This window comes from Otolemur garnettii, unplaced genomic scaffold (genome assembly GCF_000181295.1).
Source record: "Otolemur garnettii isolate 467f Iridium unplaced genomic scaffold, OtoGar3 scaffold00044, whole genome shotgun sequence".
Classification (NCBI taxonomy): Eukaryota; Metazoa; Chordata; class Mammalia; order Primates; family Galagidae; genus Otolemur; species Otolemur garnettii.
This window is the reverse complement of record NW_003852439.1, coordinates 8,994,915-9,015,687: the sequence shown is the minus strand read 5'-3', so window position 1 is coordinate 9,015,687 and position 20,773 is coordinate 8,994,915. Positions and strand designations below refer to the sequence as shown.

At 50.5% G+C, this 20,773-nt stretch overlaps 1 protein-coding gene and 1 pseudogene across 2 annotated transcripts; both read right to left on the bottom strand.

Moving 5' to 3' along the window:
- Positions 1 to 2,636: 2,636 nt before the first annotated feature.
- Positions 2,637 to 5,651, bottom strand: PRSS22 (protease, serine 22). The gene is made up of 5 exons (XM_023513860.1): positions 5,615 to 5,651; positions 5,348 to 5,519; positions 4,690 to 4,967; positions 3,361 to 3,518; positions 2,637 to 2,988 (listed from the first exon to the last, which is right to left on the bottom strand). The coding sequence occupies exons 1-5, from the start codon at positions 5,649 to 5,651 to the stop codon at positions 2,779 to 2,781; spliced, it is 855 nt and encodes a 284-aa protein (XP_023369628.1). The 3' UTR covers positions 2,637 to 2,778.
- An 11,127-nt stretch (positions 5,652 to 16,778) lies between these two features.
- On the bottom strand, positions 16,779 to 17,901 carry LOC100962569 (annotated as a pseudogene). Its single transcript, XR_153706.2, has one exon. The product of XR_153706.2 is annotated as a DNA-(apurinic or apyrimidinic site) lyase-like (transcript).
- Positions 17,902 to 20,773: the final 2,872 nt, after the last annotated feature.

Genomic DNA, 20,773 nt, shown 5'->3' with positions numbered 1-20,773 from the left:
GCTCCAGCAACCTCCAACTCCTGGGCTTAGGCGATTCTTCTGCCTCAGCCTCCCAAATAGCTGGGACTACAGGCGCCCGCCACAGCACTCAGCTATTTTTTGTTGCAGTTTGGCCGGGGCTGAGTTTGAACCCGCCACCCTCGGTATATGGGGCCGGCGCCCTACTCACTGAGCCATAGGCGCCTCCCGCAGTTCTTTCCATAAGGACCTTTGTCACTAGGGCCGGATGGTCCCCACCCTACCCTTGAGGAGGTAGGTTGCTCTGCAAAGGGCTATCCCATGCAGGAGGTTGAAGAAGGTCAAAGACATCTGTCCAGAAGCTCAGGGTGGGTATGTTAGCTGGTCATGGGGGGCCAATTCCAACTGGCCCATTGGGAAGACCCAGGAGTCTCTATCTTCAGTCCCTAGAGAGGCAGGTGATATTGGTGGGACAAAAGTAGTGAGGCCTCCCCACCTAGAGTGGGCCAGGCTCCACCAAGGAGAAGGGGGGTGCTGTGTGATCCTTGAGTTCAGTATGTCCAGCAAGGCCGGAATTCTGAGCAGGGTGCACACACCACACACCTGCGAAACCTCCCAAGGGAAGCCTCCCTGAGGAACAAGAGCTGCATCAACTGCACGAATTGGCTCAACCCTGCAGGGACTGGGGCAATTGTGTTTTCACCCCTGTGGTCCCCCATGCTGATCGAAAAAGGGATCATTGCAAGTCCTGTTGCACTCAAGAGCCAGGGGCTGGCTCCCACCTCACACACAGCCTGACCTCAGTCCCCTCGGATCCCACAGGGCCAACAAGAAGAACACAGGAGGCTCCTTCAAGCTCAGAGATGACCTGGGGGGGTCATCTCAACCAGTCTCCCAACTCAGAAAAATCCTCACCCTTGCCCAAGCATCCTTCTAGGCATTGCTTTCTTGGGGGCTTCTCTAAGGATCCCATCTGAGGGAGTAGCTGGGGCGATGAAGTAGAGATAGACCTGAGAAACAGGGTCAGAGAGTGAAAGGTGAAAAGGAAAAGACACAGCAGGACAGAAGTGGGAGACTAGAGAAGGAGAGAGGACAAGATCTAAAGACAAGAGAAGGTGGGGCAAGAGGAAAGATTGAAAGCAGCGACCCCAGACTGAGGAGGGGTCTGGAGTTTCTCCTGGTAAGCAGGAGAAACAAAGAGAAGGAGCACGCAGGGACAGAAAATGGGAGAAGGGAAGAGCAGAGAGGGCAGGGACAGAGGGGGAACTGAGGCAGGGAACAGAACTAGCAAATGAGGGCTAGAGTGGGGAGGGGGCTGAAGAAAGAGCAGAGGGTATGGAAAGCCACAGAGTAGAGATATGTTAAGGAGGGGACCAGGACTCAGAGGGAGGAGTTCTGGGGACACTTAAGTCACACCAGCACATCTCAGCCTGGTTCTCTTGACAGAAAGGAAGCCAGTTTTTATTTATTTATTTTTTTTTTTTAAAAACAACCCCACAGCATTTACTACGATCTAATAACGTAATCAGAAAATACAAGCAAATATTTTACAACTGTACTCCCAAAAAAGACACACACACATACACATATGCATGCATTCCCTTCTCAAAACTTGTCACTTCCTTGCTCCTTTCTAGTTGGAGACATTCTGAGCAAAGGACTTTTTTTTGAGACAAAGTCTCACTACTTTGCCCTCAGTAGAGTGCTGTTGCATCACAGCTCACAGCAACCTCAAATTCTTTGGCCTTAAGCAATTCTCCTGCCTCAGCCTCCCAGGTAGCTGGACTACAGGCACCTGCCACAATGCCCAGCTATTTTTTGGCTGTAGTTGTCATTGCTGTTTGGCAGGTCCGCTTTAACCCACCACCTCCAGTGTATGTGGCTGGCACCCTAGCCGCTTGAGCTACAGGTGCTGAGCCAACTATCTTTTTTTCCAGCATAATTGGACCTGATTATTTTTCTTGACTTTGTTCTGTAGAAATCTCGTCTGTATCAGCTGCCAAGCAGTTCGCATACCAACATCAGCAATACGTCACAAATCCACTTCTTACTGGGAGGCTGGCACACACCTCTGCCCACATAGATTGGGCAGAGGCAGGTCAGGGCTGGGCCCAGCAGTCAGAGCCCGCTGCAAGTGAGTAGTCATGGGCAACAGAATTATCAGTCCGAGACTTAGCAGGCAGGAGCCAAACAGATGCCCAGTCCGGCTCCCCTGACCCCCACAAGCAGGGGGGGCCTCCCCTCTATGCCATCGTCCTTGGCACTTCCACACTTTGCCAGGCTCCTGCAACCTGTGCTGGGGGGAGGGGAAGGAGGTCTTGGCCTGAAGGGAGAGCTTGTGGCTGGGTTGCTCCTAGCCAGCCCTCTTGTGAAAATCTAGAGGGCAGTCTAGGGGGGCTGGAACCCCTGACCAGGCCACTAGGCACCCTATTCAATTCTGCCACCCTAGTGGGGCGAGGGGTAAGAAGAAAAGACGAGCTCAGGCTGCAAAGGTCAGGGGTCAGGATGCCGAACCCTGGGTCCCCACCAGGCCAAGTCAAGCTCATAGCTTCCTCTCCCCCCATTTTAACTCCAGTATCGCTTCCAGTGTCCCCATACGTGGGCAAAATCAGAACCTGGAGAATAAATAATTTATTGAAATTGGAAGAATAAATAAGATATGTGGGCAGAGTTACAAACAACCGTAAAAATCATTAACATCAATATAAACAAAGGCGCTCCCGGCCCGGGGCGGGCCCTGGAGCGGGAGGGGGACGCCCCCCAGAGGTAGAAGGCTCATTTACAGCAGAGGAAGCTGCAAGTCCCGTCGCCCCGGCTGCTCTACCGGGGCGCCCCGCCCTGGGAGCTCCCCTGCCAGCGCCCACGGAGCTGCACGCCTTGCGCGACCCTCTCCACCCAGGAGCGGTGCGCGGGGAGACTGATGTAGACGCCGGGCCGGTTGCGCTCCGCACAACCCTCACCCCAGCTGATAACGCCGGTCAGCAGCCAGGAGCCATCCACCTGGCACATCAGGGGGCCACCAGAGTCGCCCTGCCGTAGAAAAGAAGCTGTTAGGACCCCCCGGGGGGACAGGGGTTGGGCACAGCAGGACCTACGCCACGTCAGTGGGCAGACCGGTCCCTTTCTAGAGTCCACTTTTCCTTCCCGGAGGCAGTGGTACCCGAACTGCATCGGTAATCAGTGAAGGACATGCCTTCCAAACTCACTGCCCAGCCTGTCCCCTCTTACCCTGTACTGTGTGATTCATAATTTGAAGATTAGAAAATTGAGGCTCAGAAAGAAGAAACATTTGCCCAAGCTTACAACTATGGCAGCAGAATAGGAATTACAACCAAGCTTCCTAGGACAGGCTGACACTGTCTCTCTCGAGACCAGTGCTGGAAGCAGGGTGGGGTTGCTCACCAGACAGGCGTCTCGCCCCCCCTCCAGGTAGCCAGCACACAGCATGTCCTCAGTGATGGCCGCCTGCCCAGCTCCCCGCCAGTACAGGCGGTTGCAGGTTTCCCTGTCAATGATGGGGACCTTCAGCTTCTGCAGAGTCTGAGGGTGCGGTAGAGACACTGGAGGAAAGGAGGACAGAGTCAGGCTTGTGGACTATTTCCCTCCATCCCCACTAGCAGCAGTTACTCAAAGGCTAAAGGATAGGCTGCTCTATTAGGCTCTCCCAAGGTGCTTTCAGAAAACCAGAATTCCAGGTCTCCACTTCTGTACCTACTGAATACGGAGCCTGGGATCGGTCCTCTGTAATAAGCTTTCGGATGCCCCCAGGTGAGTAAAGCTTGGCTGAGGCTTTTCCTCCATTACTTCACCCAGCAGGGGCCTGCCACAGCACAAGTGTCCAATAAATGTCCACTCAACGTTAATACTGAGGGGTCCCCACACCCTACCCAGGGCTGGGCTATGGACTCTCTCCAGTTTGCAATTTCCACTCTCACCCAAATTGGTGTGATTTCTCTTAATTCTAGAATCTGGTTAAAGTTCCGTTTTGCTCACACTTTGTCTTTACTTAGTCTTAGTCTCTCTCTCTCTCTCTCTCTTACACACACACAGACAATCTCTCCCTTCCAGGTCTCCATTGCCTCTCTTTCATTCCTGGTCTCTGCCTGAAAGTTTTCTTTTCTTAGCCCAGTCACCACCTATTCTATCTATTTATCTATCTATCACTTATCTTTCTCTCGCTGCCTCTTTGCCTCTGGCTTTATTTAATCTGGTTTGTGTTTTTTTGGCAGTTTTTGGCCGGGGATGGGTTTGAACCTGCCACCTCCGGCATATGAGACCAGCACCCTACTCCTTTGAGCCACAGGTGCTGCCTGTAGTTTGTGGTTTTAGATGATGTTTTTCCAAACCTCTAGATTTGGTTGGAAATTACATTTTACAATTAAGGAGAATATGCATTTCCTCCAGGGAATTTTGAAGGCATGCTGCTACCAGGGGTGCCCAACCCCCCCCCCCAGGGCTCTTCATCTTCATCTTTCAGCCCTTCTTGCATTGGTGAATACCTGTTGTTGCCTCAAAACACAAAGATACCTTTGAACAAGAAATGACCCAAGAAATGACTATCCACTTAAGTCTCTGACTTCACATCTCTGGGTCTCAGCCTGTCTTCGCTTCTATCTCTGGCATACTATACCTCTGGCCTCTACCCCTTGCTACTCAAGGTATCTGTCTCTGAGTGTCTGCCACCCTCAGTCCCATCCATCCCCAACCACCTCTGAAGGAAAGAAGCTGCACCTCCATCATGGATACTCCCCCAGCCCACAATCCAGCAGTCAGCATCTTCAGAGAGATGGATGGAAGAATCCGGCAGGCAGATGGGCAAGATTCGCTCGGAGAACTGGATGGGATGCTCGAGGCGCACCAGGGCAATGTCTGCACGCTCAGCCTCCTTCCAGGAGTACCTAGGGTGTGGCAGCACCCAGGCAACGCCCACCTTCTGGGACCGAGGGCCAGGGTGCCCCAGCTGCCAGGCCCCTAGAAGCACTGAGAATAGGGATGGCTTATCCAGATTCCTGGAAAAGAATGGGGTGGCATGAGCTAGGAGGAGTCTGGGAGAAGCTGATGCAGAAAAGAAAGGAAAAGAGATGCAGTGCGGTTAACAGCCAGAGTCAGAGAGGGAGAGAACAAAATAAAGGGACGAGAGAAGAGCTAGAGCTGGAGTTCCGTGCAGAAGGGACAGTGTCTGAGCGGAGGGAGCAGCAGCCCTCAGGGCAGGAGGGGCAGGTCTAGGTTAACAGCAAGACTGGGAAGGCCTTGAAGGCAGGAGAGGCTTCTGACAGAATCTGAGTCTCTACTGAGGGGCACCAAGATTGGACAAAGGCTTAGAAGCTGGGACTGCGTTGGGAGGAAACCTGGGTCCCAAGGGCCAAGTGGTTGGCCTGGTCATACGTACCCCTTAAAGCAGTGGGCAGCGGTGACCACCCAGCGGTTGGTGAGCAGGGAGCCTGCACAGTGGTGGGTCCCATTCTTTTGAATGCTCACGACCCACGGCCACTCAGCATCGGCACTGTCCTGGCCACCCACAATCCGGTTCAGCTGCTGGGGCTTCCCACAGGCTGGGGGCGCTGCCAGGCACGGTCAAAATTCTGTCTCTCCAACTCCAGGCACCCCCAGGCCGCATCCTGGCCTCCCCTCCCACCCCCCAACCCAGCCAGCTCACCCTCCCCTGAGCCATCTTCTGCTGGTTCTTCCCCCATCTCTGGGCCCTCTCAGCTCCCTGCAGCCTATCCACCCATCCCCCGCACCCCCACCACCTCCACTCTGCCCACCTGCCTGGCACACCTTTCAGCCCTCACTCTCCCTTCCTGCCCCCACTTCTGCTTGGGTGGAAACCCCTTCGGGCTTCCCTTCCTCCCCAGACCCAGGGCAGCTCCCACTCACCAGGTATCTTGGCAGCTTTGAGGGTGGCTGAGGGTGAGAGAAGGGAAGGTCAGGCTGGTAGCAGGAGGAGCCCCTGCCCCTCAGTGGTCAGAGATCCCCTCAAGTCACTTATTGCACAGGCCCTCCAGGTAAGGCATTTCAAGCCCCCTCCCACAGCTGCTGCTCTCCCCTCGGCCAGTCCACACATCCAGCCTGCTCCACACTCTGTCCACCACTGGGGATGAGGCACGGGAGAGGGATGGATGAGGGACAGGCATGTCCCAGAGAGGTGGAGAGCAGACTCAGGAAGCACAGACCCAGGTCCAGGCCCGGATGCTACTGCCACCTGGCACCCTCCCGTGGCCTCCTGCCCCAAGATATAAGCTAGGAGGAGGGCAGGGTGACAGACGGAATGGCCTCCTGCCGCAAGATGCAAGCTAGGAGGAGGCCAGGTGACAGAAAGGAGAGAGCAATGTGCACTGAGCCACTGTGTGCTAGGCTAATCCACATTCTTTCATTCAGTCCTCAGCTCTAGAGGAAAGGAGACGCGGTATGGCTAACAGCCAGAGACAGAAAGGGAGAGAACAAAATCAAGGGACGAAAGAAGAGAAGAGCTGGAGTTCCATGCAGAAGGGACAGTGTCTGAGCAGAGGCAGCAGCAGCCCTCAGGGCAGGAAGGGCAGGTCTCTGAACTCACCTGAGGAAGCCAGAAGCAGCAGGGAGGTTATGATCCTGACACGGGCCCCACCCAGGGCTGGGGGAGGTCTGGAAACCACCATAGCTGGTGGGGGTGGGGGTGGGGGCCCAACCAGTCAGCAGTCTCAAGGGACCCGAGGGCTGTGCTAGTTGGGACTGGCAGGGCAGGTGGCCTGAGTGTGTAGGGTACCCTTCGGATTACCTCGGTTTTATCCCAAGAGGTGGAATGCCGTCAGACCAGTCTTCCAGGCTGCTGAGTCCCAGCCACCCAGGCTGTGGGTACAGGGCAGGCGGGGCTGTGGGGAGGAAATGAGCCGCTAGGGGAGGGCACTTGAGCTGAGACCCCAGGCCTGGGGCCTGGTGGGTGGGCTTAGGGCCCAGGCTCCAGCTGTGGGTCCAGGATGTGGCCTCTGGAGGGGCAGGTGAGGGGACCTGGGCCCAGAATTTCCTTATAATGACTGGGGGTGGGGTGGGCAGAGAAAGGTCCCACAGTGTTGGAAGGAAGGGGATCTGGGGTGAGGCAAGGCCTCAAGTCTGGAGAGCTGAAGGCTAGTGTACCAGGTGTTGGGGGTACCCCAAGACCCTTGGGGGCTGGAGACTGACAAGGAGGGTGGCAAGGCTCTGTAACGGCTCCTGCCTCCAGGGGCTTGGGTGCCGTGACTCAGCCTGGAGATCTGGCCCCACCTGGGGCTCTGGAATCCCGTTAACCCACTTCCCAGAAGGCTGTGAATCAGGCCTCAGTGGTGTCTGTCCCTAGAACCACCATCCCTGGGGCCGCCCTGGAGTTGTCTGTATAGGAGAGGCCCAGCCCTGTCACTTCAGTCACCTCTCACCTGGACTCCAGGAAGGGGAGGAGCCTGCAGATAGGCCTGTGGCTATCACTGCCAGGAACCCCCCAGGGCTGGGCTGAGCTGGGGTAGCCCAGGCTGGAGGTGGATTAGTTGTGTTTCCACCCAGCACTGACTCAGCACCCTGTGGGGCCCACACTTTCGACACCCCCCCCCCATCCCAAGCAGGAGCAGGCTTCCTCTAGACCAGCCAGCACCTTTGGGTCACCTGGAATTGGGAACCTGACTCTGGCCAGAGGGGGTGAATGAAACACACCAGAGCAGCTACAGGTGTGTTCAGGATTGCCGCATTTCAGCCTCAAATTTCCTTATTATTCCCATTCTGCAGAGGAGGAAACTGAGGCAGCTCAGGGAGGTTAAGCAACTTGTCCAAGATCTCCCAACTGGTGGGTGAATGGTGAAACTTAGATCTGAACCTGGATCCTACAGACGGCAGTGGGAGCTCAGGCAGCTGTGGTCATTTTGTGCTGAGGTGGGAGCTTGGGCCCAGAGAAAGAACCTGACCCTGATCAAGGATCAGCAAAGGCTGCCTAAGAAAGGAGCCATCAACTCAGATCCCTGGAGAAGAGCAGGGTTGGCCCTGCATTACCCATGGTAATGGTGACAGTGACATAATTCCAGAGGGGAGCTGAGCACAGAGGCTACAAGAGGAGTGGCCCAGGGAGCCCCACCTCACATCCTGGAGACTTCAGTCAGAGCCCCTCTGGCAGAGCACACAGATGCCTCCTGAGTGCCACAGCTCTGCTCTGGACACATCTGTCCTCAGCGTTCTCCAGACCCTGCACTGGGGTGAAATCCATGCTGCTCACCTCCTCAGTCTGTTAGGGTTAATGTGTGTGGCAGGAACATTGCTGCCATGGTCCAAAGCAGCCCAGATCTACTGCAGGCAAGGGCTGCCCCTTCCCATTGGTACAGTGCCCAGGGTAGGGCCGAGCCCCCCATTGATGCCCTGTTGCCTGTCCCAGGACTCTGAGGGGTTGGGGCACTGAAGGAAAATGCCTGTGCAGAGTGGCCAGGCAAGGGGCAGTACCCTTGGGCTGCCAAAGCAGCAACAGTGCAGGACTGTCATTTGGGCCTCCTCATCTGCCTTCTCCTGGGGCCCCTGTGCCCATGGCTGGACCTAAGCCCCATGCTCCCCAGCCTACTCCCTTCTGGAACTGAGGTGGTTGCCCCCCCAGCTCACTTGGCATTTGCTGGGCACCTGCTGAATGCCAAGCCTTGTGCTGGCCACAAGGACATACATGATGAACAAGCTAGGTCCTATGTTCAGGAGACTGAAATCTTCCTAGGGGTAGGAGCAGGTGACTGGGGGATAAGAGTGAGGCCTTGTGGAGGGGCACAGAGGCTGGAGTCTGGGCCATGGCATAGCCCCTGGAGGGCCTCTGTGAAGCTGGGTCTGTGAGCTTTGGCTCCCTGGGCAGAGGTACAGGGTGGAGAGAGGAGGCTCCTGTGGATCCTCAGGGTCCTGTTTGGGCCTGCTGCCCATCAGGTCTCAATAGATGTTTGTTGAATGAATAAGTGATTGTGGAAGAGCTGAGTCTGGAGGTGGCTGGGAAGTGATGGCTCAGTCTCTCAGTCTCTCCTCTCTTCCCTCTTCCTCTTCAGTCTCTCCTCTTTTTCTCCCCAGTTTCCTCTCTGTTCCAGCTTTTTCTGCCTAAAATCTGGCTCACTGCCCTGGGAACCCCAGGGGCATGTACCCTTCCCAAGATGCTGTCATCAGTAGAATGTTGTGACCAGGAAGTGGGCTCCACAGAAAAGGGCTCCATAGGAGCCAGAGGAAGTGTGAGAGGCTAGGTGAAAACTTCCTGGCAGAAGTCCCAGGGAAGAACCCCAGATCCTATTCCCTAGTTCCCAGGGTGTGGGGACCAGAGTCTCTGAAGGGTCAGGAGGTGGAGACCCTGGTCTGATTCAACATTTATTCAGCAAAATATTTATGCCAGACCCACACCAGACATCCCAACTGAGCATCTCTGAGTTGCCCACTCCTGCCACCCATGTGGCCTGTCCTGGTCTCAGGACCACTGACTGATTTGCACTCAGGCAGTCATGACTTACATGCTAATGACAGCTGGAGCTGGCAACACTTAAGCCAGAGAAGTGACTCACAGCAGTAGCATTTCAGATGTGGGCCCAAGAGTCAGGAGATACTTCGAACAGAGGTATCCATTCACTACCTTACCAGAGGCTGCTAAGCAACAGTACTATCTACTAGAGACTGTCCCAAGCCCTGGCATAGTCAAGGAAAATAAGACACACTTCCTACCGTCATAAACTCAATCAACAGGCATATACTGGGCACCTACTAAGTGCTAGAGATACAACAGTGAACAAACCAACTGCAATCCCTGCCCTCATGGTGCAGACATTGGGTGAAACAGAGAATTGAAGAGATAAGTGACTCATGTAGCCCAATAGCTGGTAAGACCAATGGCACTGCTTGTGGGGAGGACGAGGATAAAGGAGACACCAGCAGGCACAAGGGAGAGACAAGGGAGTGGTGAGAGGGTAGATTCTAGATCTTTCCTTGAGGCCAAGTCTACAGGACCTGGAGGGCAGAGTGTGATCTGAGATGGAGGTCCTCACGCAGGTGAGCTCAGGACAGGGGCTGAGGGAAATAATCTGGGGGTCGACATGTGGAGAATTTAAAGCCTTGAGACTGCTGAGATGACCCGTGGGTTGCGTTAACCCTGCAGTGTTGTGATTTCATATTTTTAAAAAGCCGATTTTCAAATAATGCTGCAGTGAACACGGGTATACAAGCATCCATCTGGGTAGCTGCTCAAACAGACCTGGGTACATGAGTGAATGAGCAGCGTCATTCACAAAGCAAAAGGGTGGAAACACCCACATGCCTGTGGATAGATGACTCTAAGCAAAATGTGCTCTGGCTATTCTGCAGAATATTATTTAGCCATAAAAAGGGATAAAGCAAGGGCACAAGCTACAATGTGGATGGACTTGAAGACACCAGGCTCAGTGAAAGAAGCCAGACAGAAAGACAAATACTGCTCAGATTACTCACATGCAGAATGCGAGTGCGGGGGCTGGGGCAGGATAAGCCGGGAGTACGTGTTTAATGGGGACAGAGTTTTAGTTGGGGAAGTTGGAAACAGTTTGGGAGATGGATGGAGGTGACAGCTGCACAACAACATGTGAAGGTACTTAGTGCCACTGACCAGCACACTTGAAATGGCTAATATGGTAAATCTTATGTATGTTTTACTACAACTAAAAAAGAAATTTTTTTTTAATCTGGATTCCCACCTTTTCATGAAAAGTTGGAAGCTCTGATTGCAGCAGTCTCCCTCTCCCCCACCTGTAACACTGGCCACTGCACCAGGTCCACACCTGGCTCCTGGGGCATTTCAGTTAACACTGCTCTTGAGTTGACAGAGTAGACCTCAGTCCCCTGCTCAGGTGATTCAAGCTAAACTCCAGCAGACAGAGGACTTCAAAGCAGCCAGACGGATGCTCCTCTTTCTGGCCTCAGTGTATTCACCTGTGAGAAGGACCAATCAGTACTGGCCATGCCACCTGAGAAAGGGAAGCTCACATGAGAAGGGCTGGTGGCCTCAAAGAGCTAAGTGCAGCTGAGCAACAGGGCAGGCTGTGCTCCTCTGCGGGAAGGCTTTCTGGGATACTAATGGTTGGAAACTCCTGGCTTGTTTGGCCCAGGGACACTGCAGACCCCACAGAGATGATGCTGCTTACAGCTGGTATTTTGCCACCTTCACACTAGATGTCCTTCCTCCCATCTAATCACACTTCTGAGCTGTCCTGTTTCCCTGGCAATCTGCATGTCACTCAGGGATTCCTTGCCTCTTGAAGACTCCTATAGAAATATCCATGGATGGCTCGGTGCCTGTAGCTCAAACAGCTAAGGTGCCAGCCACATACACCAGAGGTGGCGGGTTCAAATCCAGCCTGGGCCTCCCAAACAACGACGATGACATTTACAACCAAAAAATAGTTGGGCGTTGTGGTGAGTGCCTGTGGTCCCAGCTACTTGGGAGGCTGAGGCAAGAGAATCCCATAAGCCCAGGAGTTGGAGGTTGCTGTGAGCTGTGATGCCTCGACACTCTACCCAGGGTGACAGCTTGAGGCTCTGTCTCAAAAAAAAGAAAGAAAGAAATATCCATGGACTGTCCACTCTTGAGTGCCAGAACGCCTCACCCCTTCTCAGCCTCCCAGCCTGTACACTGCTTCCTCTGGTTGTTGGAAAAGCTTGCATTGCCTCCCACACCACAAGAATTTCCTCTCAGTGTCTGGCTAATTCAATTGATCACAGGTGAACTTGGAACCCTTTTGCTTCATCTGTTTATTTTTAAAATAGCATATGCCGTAGAACCTCTGTAACTTGACCACTCAAGGGATTGTAACTGGTCAGCATATGTAGGGGGTTAACATAAGAACTACGCCTATTGTACTGATATGTCCAGTCTATGAAAATTAGGTCAGCTTAAGGAGGTGGTCAGCACAGGGAGGTGATCAGCCATGAAGTCCTAAAGAACTGTGTTCATGCTGTCTCTGCTGTCTTCCTAGATGGCCAGGTATGGTGATGTGCATCTGTACTCCCAGGTACTCTGGAGGTTTTAGAGGGTGAGGCAGGACAATTTCTTGAGCCCAGGAATCACAAGCCAGCCTGGGCAACATAGTGAGACCCCTACCTCTTTAAAAAGAAAAAAAGTGCCGGCTCCATATATCAGAGGTGGGGGGTTCAAACCTGACTCCAGCCAAAAGCTGTGGAAAAGAAAGAAAGAAAGGAAACAAAAGAAAGAAAGAATGAAAGAAAGAAAGAGAGGCCAGGCCCGGTGGCTCACACCTGTAATCCTAGCACTGTGGGAGGCTGAGGTGGGTGGATTGCCTGAGCTCACAGGTTTGAGACTAGCCTGAGCAAGTGTGGGACCCCCCCCCAATCTCTAAAAATAGCCGGGCATTGTGGCGGGCACCTGTAGTCCCAGCTACTCGGGAGGCTGAAGCGAGAGAATCGCTTAAGCCCAAGAGTTTGAGGTTGCTGTGACCTATGACACCATGGCACTCTACCAAGGGCGACAAAATAAGACTCTGTCCAAAAAAAGAAAAAGACCTGATAGTTAAATTTTCAAAAATGTTGCAAATTGCAAGTGGCTGACATCACGTTATTATCTTGAAACCAGTCACACATAGTGGGACAATTTTTACCACAAAAATCAGCAAATGCTTATAAAACAGGTCTCCCCCACTCAAGACAGCCCAGTGTGACACCTAACTGGGGTCCATATCTGTTGTGCCACCTCTAGGAAGCCCTAGTATTCGGAGCTACAGCCTCTGTCTCCGCATGACCTGAAGGTACTAGGAGATTAGAACACCCCAGAATCATAGAAATGAGACCATTGACATTCAGGGATGTGGACAGAGAATTCTCCCCAGAGAATTTGTATAGGGATATGATGTTAGAAAACTACAGAAATTTGGTCTCTCTGGAATTTGTCATCTCCAGGCTGGACCAGATCACCTTTTTGAGACAAATGGAAGAACCCTAGAATGCGAAGAGAGAGGAGACAGTGGCTGAACACCCAGTGCTGCACACTATAGGAAGCAACAACCAGGCTTTGGAAAGCCCCACAGAACCCAGGATGTTGACTATATAATTGGATCAAGTATTCAGTCAAATATTTCTAAAGAACTGAGATTTAAAATTGAACAGAATCTTTCTTTCTTTCTTTCTTTTTGTAGAGACCATTTTACTTTATCGCCCTCAGTAGAGTGCCATGGCATCACAAAGCTCACAGCAACCTCCAACTCCTGGGCTTAGGCAATTCTCTTGCCTCAGCCTCCTGAGTAGCTGGGAATACAGGTGCCCGCCACAACGCCTGGCTATTTTTTTGTTGCAATTTGGCCAGGGCTAGGTTTGAACCCACCACCTTTGGTATATGGGGCCAGCACCCTATCCACTGAGCCATAGGCGCTGCCCTGAACAGAATATTTCTAAATGTGATCAATTTGATGGGTCCTTTATTAAAAGTTTAGTATTATTCCACCAACAAATAATAACATTTTGTGCCAAAACTACAACTGTGATCAGTATAGTAAGTTGTTTACTCTATAATCATTGCTTATGCCACATCAAGGAAAAGATAATTGGAAAAAACATAACATATCCAATGAAACTTTGTTATCCTTAAAAGAAAAAAGACAGCCCAGTGTTCAGCATGCACTGGCATGCCCCTGTCATCCAGTCATATGACCATGTGACCAGCACGTTGTAAGCCCAGAATCTTGGGCAATCAAGGACTCTTCTCTCCCTCCTACTCTTACTGCAACTCACAGCCCCAGTGCTAAGAACTCAGCCTGGAAGGATTTTGCATACTCTACCTCCTGGAGGCAGGGAGGGAGGGCTCTAGGACGGGAAAGACAGGGACAGAGCACAGCAGCTGGGACAGAGCCTGGAGGGAAGCATTGGGTTGAGGAGGTGGCACAGAAGAAATGGGCCAGCACATAAGCTGACTCGTTGGGCACCCATCACCAGGCTGGGCAGCTCCTCACGCTGTTGGTGACTCACAGTGACTCAGAGAAGAGGGGGCAGGACCTCAGAGTCTTGAGATCAGAGGTCACAGCCTGGGGCTGTCCACCTGCTTCAAAGGATCATGGGAGAGGAAGTGGCTGACTACATGGGGATCAGCCACTTCAGGGATGGGAGCCAAATGGCAGGTCCCAGTTCAGTCCCTGAGTGAGCTGTACAGAGCTGGGATCTGCAGTCCCTCCTTCAGGGATACCTGCTAAACTGTGACCTGGCCTCAAGATGACCTAGGCAGCCGACTCATGCCTGCTTGGGAGAGGAACCAAGGAGAAACCAGCTCTGGCCACCCCCGCAGGGTGGGGAGCCACCTCCAACCATGTTCCTCCTCCCCTCATCATTCCTCCAGGGAAATGAGTGACTTGCTAATTACTGCTAATGAGTAGCTCCAGGTAAGTCATAGCACCAAGGGTTTCTCCAGCCAGGACTACAGACAGCTCCAGATGGAGAGGCCCACGGGCCAGAGAGCAGCTGGGATTGGCTCACCCCTGTGCCAGGTGAAGGTCACAGCCCACATGCATTCGCAGAGCTGACAATTGGCCCTTCAGCCATGATCTGGGTGCTGGGGACTTGAACTTCCAACAAGCCTCTCAACAAGATTTGAGTCCATCAAATCTTACTGACCTTCCCTCAGGCTTTCTGGGTGCTCCAGCCATAAGCCCATGTGTTACTGAAAGCTCAGTACTTGTTCTCAAAGCTGAATCGATGAGAACAAAGAACAAGGACAATAGGTTTGACAAAAGAGAAAATGTATTAATTTGTCAGCAAAGAAGAGGGGAGCTGAGAAGCATCTCAAAGACCACCATCCTGCTGTCAAGCAGAAAACCAGGGCTTTTTAAAGAGCGGGGTTAGGCTTGCAGATAGGCTTGGGTCATGACCCATGTCATATGTCTAGGGTCTGGACAATTCTGTTGAGCCATCTCTTGTGCTTGAAGATAATAGAGAACAAACAGCAAAAATCATTTTTTTGCCCCTTTGATTACTGGCCTCAGAAAGGAAAGCAAGTTTTTTTTTTTTGAGACGGAGCCTCAAGCTATCCCCCTGGGTAGGGTGCCATAGCATCACTCTCACAGCAACCTCCAACTCCTGGGCTCAAGCAAGTCTCCTGCCTCATCCTCCCAAGTAGCTGGGACTACAGGCGCCCGCCACAACGCCTGGCCATTTTTTGGTTGCAGCCATCATTGTTGTTTGGCAGGCCCGGGCTGGGGATTCGAACCCGCCACCTTAGGTGTATGTGGCTGGCGCCTTAGCCACTTGAGCCACAGGCGCCGAGCCGGAAAGCAAGTTTTAATTCCAAAGGAGGAGGAGTTAAAAAGACAAGTCATAAAGCATTTCATTGCCCTTGTTCAGTTTGTCACACAGGCACCATCCTTGCTTCTCCCAATACCTGTACCCATCCATATGTGAACTGTGGCAGTGTTTTAGGCCTAGCATGAGCTGGAGGCCCAGGCACTCCTCTCCATGTGCACAGGGCCCCCTTACTGTCCCCAATAAGGGCCAGGCCACAGGCCCTGATAGGTCGCCTGAGTCCCTCCAATCACTTCTCCCTGCAGCAATCAGAGCTATTTAACACAACACAGATTAGATCCTGGCACTTCCCAGTTTAAAACTTTCCAACAGTACTGGCTGCACTTAGGAGGAGATCCTCTAATCCTCATCTCCTCCCTGGTGGCTCCACCTCCTCCACCCTTGCTGGCACTCTGCCTTAATTTTTCTTTTTTTTGAGACAGAGTCTCACTTTGTTGCCCCCATAGAGTGTTCTGGCATCATAGCTCACAGCTACTTGGGCTCAAGGGATTCTCTTGCCTCAGCCTCCTGAGTAGCTGAGACTACAGGCACCTGCCACAATATCTATTTTTAGGGATGGGTCTCCCCACCTATGCCTCCCAAAATGCTGGGATTAAAGGTGTGAGCCACCATGCCAGTCCAGCACCCTGCCTTTGTGATGTCCCTCCCCGGGTCATACCTATCCCTCACACTGGCCCTGTGTTTGCTCTAATTCCCTGTCTAAGGGCCTTTGCCATGTGCTGTACCATCTAGCTGGAAGGCATTAACCCTGCATGTATTCAGAGTTGACACCTTCTCTTCAGGTCTTAGTTTAAGTGATATCTTCTCTGTTATTCTTTTACTGGTCCCTATAGGGAAGAGTGACGAAGATTAGAAGCGGGGCAAGTGAGATTACTGGCTACACTTCAACAGGATGCCAGAGCCTCCAGGCTTATCTCATGGGATAGTGGGAAGTGACTTGTTTGTCTCTAATCTGAGATTCTACAACTCCATAAAAGTAGGAGTTATGGAGCAGGAAAGTAGCAGAAAACTGATAGTAACATCAATAATTCCTATTCATAGAAATGCAAATTGTGGCCAGGCCAGGTGGCTCAGCCTGTAATCCCAGCATTCTGGGACGCTGAGGTGGAGTTGGAGACCAGTCTGAGCAAGATTGAGACCCCATCTCTACTAAAAATAAAAATAGAAACTAGAGGGGTATTGTGGTGGGTGCCTGTAGTCCCATCAACTTGGCAGGCTGAGGCAAGAGGGTCTCTTGAGCCCAAGAGTTTGAGGTTGCTGTGAGCTATGACCCCACAGTTCACTTTGTCTCAAAAAAAAAAAAAAGAAAAAGAAATGCAAATTGTGTCCCACAGTAGGGATGAACAGTTTTACATCTATTGGCAAAAGCATTTCAGTATTACTTATCTGGTATAAGTGAGTGGTGCTTTGAGTTCTCTTTTGAACAAAGTTACAATATCTTTTTTTTTTTTTTTTGAAACTATGGCTTTTTATTTTCATGTGAATAGCTCAACAGCGGTAAGAATAATCAGTAGCCTTTGTTCAATGTTATTTAAAAAAAAAAGAAATAGGAAAAAACCCACAAAACAGAAACCAAATTTTGGGCTTAAAAGAAACCTAAGTCTGTCACAGGATCCTGGTTGGAAGATACATTATTCTTATGGATGAAAAACACAGTGCTAGAGAGCGAAGAAGGAATGGTAGTTTGAAAGATCTATTTCCCAAAGTGATCTGGAGGAGGTGTCACAGTGCTAGATATAGGGTGATGGGACAGTGATCACTCCCCAGGGCCTTGGAACGGATCTTGCTGTCACACAATGCTGGTAACAGAGAGTGGGACAACAAAAAGTAGTGAAGACGCCAACCAACATTCTTAGCTCGAGCATTCATCATGTAAGTCCAAAAGGTGTAGGCATAGGCTGTGTTGGGGTAGAGATGCCGAAAGCTGTCAGCCAGTGGCACAGCTTGCAGCAATTCCCCAAAGCCTTGACGCTCTTGGGGGGTGAAGCCAGCATTCTTTTTGTTTCCCTTGGGGTTGCGAAGGTCAATTTCTTCATGAGCCACATTGAGATCTCCACACAGCACAAGGGGCTTTTGGGGAGTCAAGCCCTTCAAGAACTTGCGGAAGGCTTCATCCCAGCGCTGCCTGTACTCCAGTCGCACCAGCCCACAACCTGCATTAGGTACATAGGCTGTTACTAGCACAAACTTGTCAAACTCAGCCACAATCACTCCTCCTTCCTAATCATGTTCTTCCTCACCAATGCCATAAGAAACTTTGAGTGGGCACTGGCAGGAAAGTAGGCCCGCACCACTGTACACTTCCTTGTCTGAAGGAGCTGACCAGTACTGATGGGATAGTCCAGGCAGCTCTTGAAGTTCAGTGGGTAGTTTGTTCTCAGAACATTTGGTCTCTTGGAGGCACAGGATATCTGGGGCTTCTTCCTATACCTAATCTAATCCTTTCTTCTTGATCCAGACCCGAAGCCCATCCACATTCCAAGAGCAAATCTTGAGTGTGGCAGATTTGCCACTGGGTGAGGTTTTCTTATCTGGGGGGTCCTCATATAGAACAGGTCCCTCTCCTGCTGCTTCTTTTTCCTTTTTCTTTGCTCCTGTCTTATATTTCTTGGGCTCTGGCTCCGTCTTGGGGTCTTCCTCATCTTCTGCCACCGCTCCCTTTTTCCCATGTTTCGGCATCCCTGCCCAGCAAAGCAGTATTTTATCACGTCGTCCTATTCGGATTCCAGCCCGGCTCCTTATGCGAGCACAAAGAATCTCAAAGTTGCAATATCTTAACTAGTTTCTTCACTAATTGTAAGTTAAATAAAACCTTTGAGATGATCTTAGGAAAGTCATAATCTTACCTTTTTGTGAAAATTATCCTTTAACAGCAGCCTGTACATTTGTCTCATTAACTTTTTTTTAAATGTTAAAATGTGTTTTTTTGTTTACAAGCCAGCTTAGTAGACTATATGCTCCATAAAGAGATGAACTATTGGCAGCACCCATAGTTCAGTGGGTAAGGCACTGGCCACATACACCCAGGCTGGTGGGTTTGAATCTGGTCCGGGCCAGCTAAAACAACAACAACTGCAACAAAAAAAATAACTGGGCGTTGTGGCGGGCGCTTGTACTTCCAGCTACTTGGGAAGCTGAGACAAGAGAATCTCTTAAGCCCAAGAGTTTGAGGTTGCTGTGAGCTCTGACGTCACAGCACTCTACCAAGGACAACATAGTGAAACTCTGTCTCAAAAAAAAAAAAAAGAGAGAGAGAGAGAGGAGCTATTTTTTTCTTGCTAGAAGTTTCGAATACTGGAATGACAAAACATTAGGGTGTCCCTTCACAGGCAGGCTCAGGTTCTTTGGAGTTATCTGATCTATGGGCTTCTTTATGCCTTTGACTAGTCTGGTTTACAAATAGCTTTTTCCCCTCCATCTTGCAGTAAAGATGATTGCAAACATCACGTTGCATTGCTCCACAGGCGGATACTGACCAGTTTTGCATCCATCAGTGAACTGATTTTGGCAGTCCTGATTCCCCATTTAGATGTCTTTCCTTCAGATTTTCCTTCAAATAAGTTCTAACACTTTCCAGTTTTCCTCATTCATCACTGAGTTAAAAATCTTTGACACATGCTCATTTTACATATATTTGAAAGTCACACCTTTACTTTTTTGAAAATTACACTTTTAACAGCTTATTATTATATCTTCACTGCCTGGCACATAGTGACACCCCAGTTTTGTTGAATTGATTAATATAATGAAACACAGTTTACAAATTTCCACCTAATCAATGAAACAAAATACAGATTCTTTCCTTTTTTTGAGACAGAGTCTCACTTTGTCACCCTTGGTAGAGTGCTGTGGCGTCATAGCTCACAACAACCTCAAACTCCTGAGCTTAAGCTATTCTCTTGCCTCAGCCTCCCAAGTAGCTGAGACTACAGGTGCCTGCCACAACACCCGGCTATTTTTAGAGACAAGGTCTCACTCTGGCTCAGGTTGGTCTCGAACCTATGAGCTCAGGCAATCCACCCAACTCGGCCTCCCAAGTGCTGGGATTACAGGTGTGAGCCACCGCATCCAGCCCAGATTATTTTCTTTTGATACCACTGGAATCATACTGCTACATGATTTTACTTTGCTTTAAAAATTCAGTATATTTTGTCATCTTCCTTTGTTAATAAACTATTCATGACTTAATTTTTTAATTTTTTTTTATACAGTTTTACTCTGTCCTTCTGGGTAGAGTGTCATGGCATCATAGCTTACAGCAACCTCCAACTCCTGGGCTCAAGCACCCTTCTTGCCTCAGCCTCTGGAGTATCTGGGAACTACAGGCACCTGCTACAACACCCAGCTAGTTTTTCTACTTTTAGCAGAGACTGAGGCATTTCATCTCTCACTCTTGCTTAGGCTGATCTCAAACTCCTGAACTCAAGGATCCTCCCACTCTGGCCTCCCAGAATGCTAGGATTACAGGCATGAACCACCACACCCAGCCCATGACTTGATTATTAATGTTTATATAATATTGCATGGTATAATTGCTATGATTTGAACATGTCCCCCAAAGGGGAAACATCTCTACATGCACCTCTCTGTACAGAGAAAATACAGTGGACCCATAACTATACCCTTTGAGGTCCACTTAATTAAGTTCATGTGTTGGAACTTAATCTCCAATACAATAGTTGAAATGTGGTACCTTTCAGAGGTGATTAGGTCACCACAAGGCCTCTGCCCTCATGAATGGATTAACACCGTTATTTTAGGAGTAGGTTAGTTCAGGCATCCTCAACCACGGCCTGCGGGCCACATGCAGCCCGCCTAGGACATTTATCTGGCCTGCTGGGTGTTTTTGCTGCTGCTGCCTGTCCTGCTTAGCAGCCGACTCATCCCAGGGCCCGCAGTCCGGCCCTATAATGGTCTAAGGGACAGTAAACTGGTGCCCTGTTTAAAAAGTTTGAGGACTCCTGTTAGTTATTTTGAAAGTGGGTTCCTGATAACAGGATAAGTTCTGCCCCTTTACCCTCCTGGGTGCACACTTTCTTGCTATAAGATGCCTTCTGCTATGTTATGACACAGCAAGAAAGCCCTGGCAAGATGTGGCCCCTTGATGTTGTACTTCCCAGCCTCTAGTCTAGAACCATGAGCTGATAAATTTCTGTTCATAAAAAATTACCCAGTCTCAGGTATTCTGTTATAGCAGCACAAAATAAGCCAATAATATATCATAATTTGCCCTGTCCATATCCTCTGATATTGAACATTCATTCCTTTTACCATTGAATATAATTTGTCAATGAATTTGTTCATAGTCTTTGAAAGTCTTTCTGGTTACTTCCTCAAGTCACATTCCTAAACAGAAAACTACTAATTCAAAGGTTATAAACTTATTTACAGCTTTTTTTTTTTTTGAGACAGAGTCTCATTATGTTGCCCTCTGTAGAGTGCAGTGGCATCAGAGCTCACAGCAACCTCAAACTCTTGGGCTCAAGCAATTCTCTTGCCTCAGCCTCCCAAGCAGCTAGGACTATAAGTGCTCACCACAACACCCAGCAAT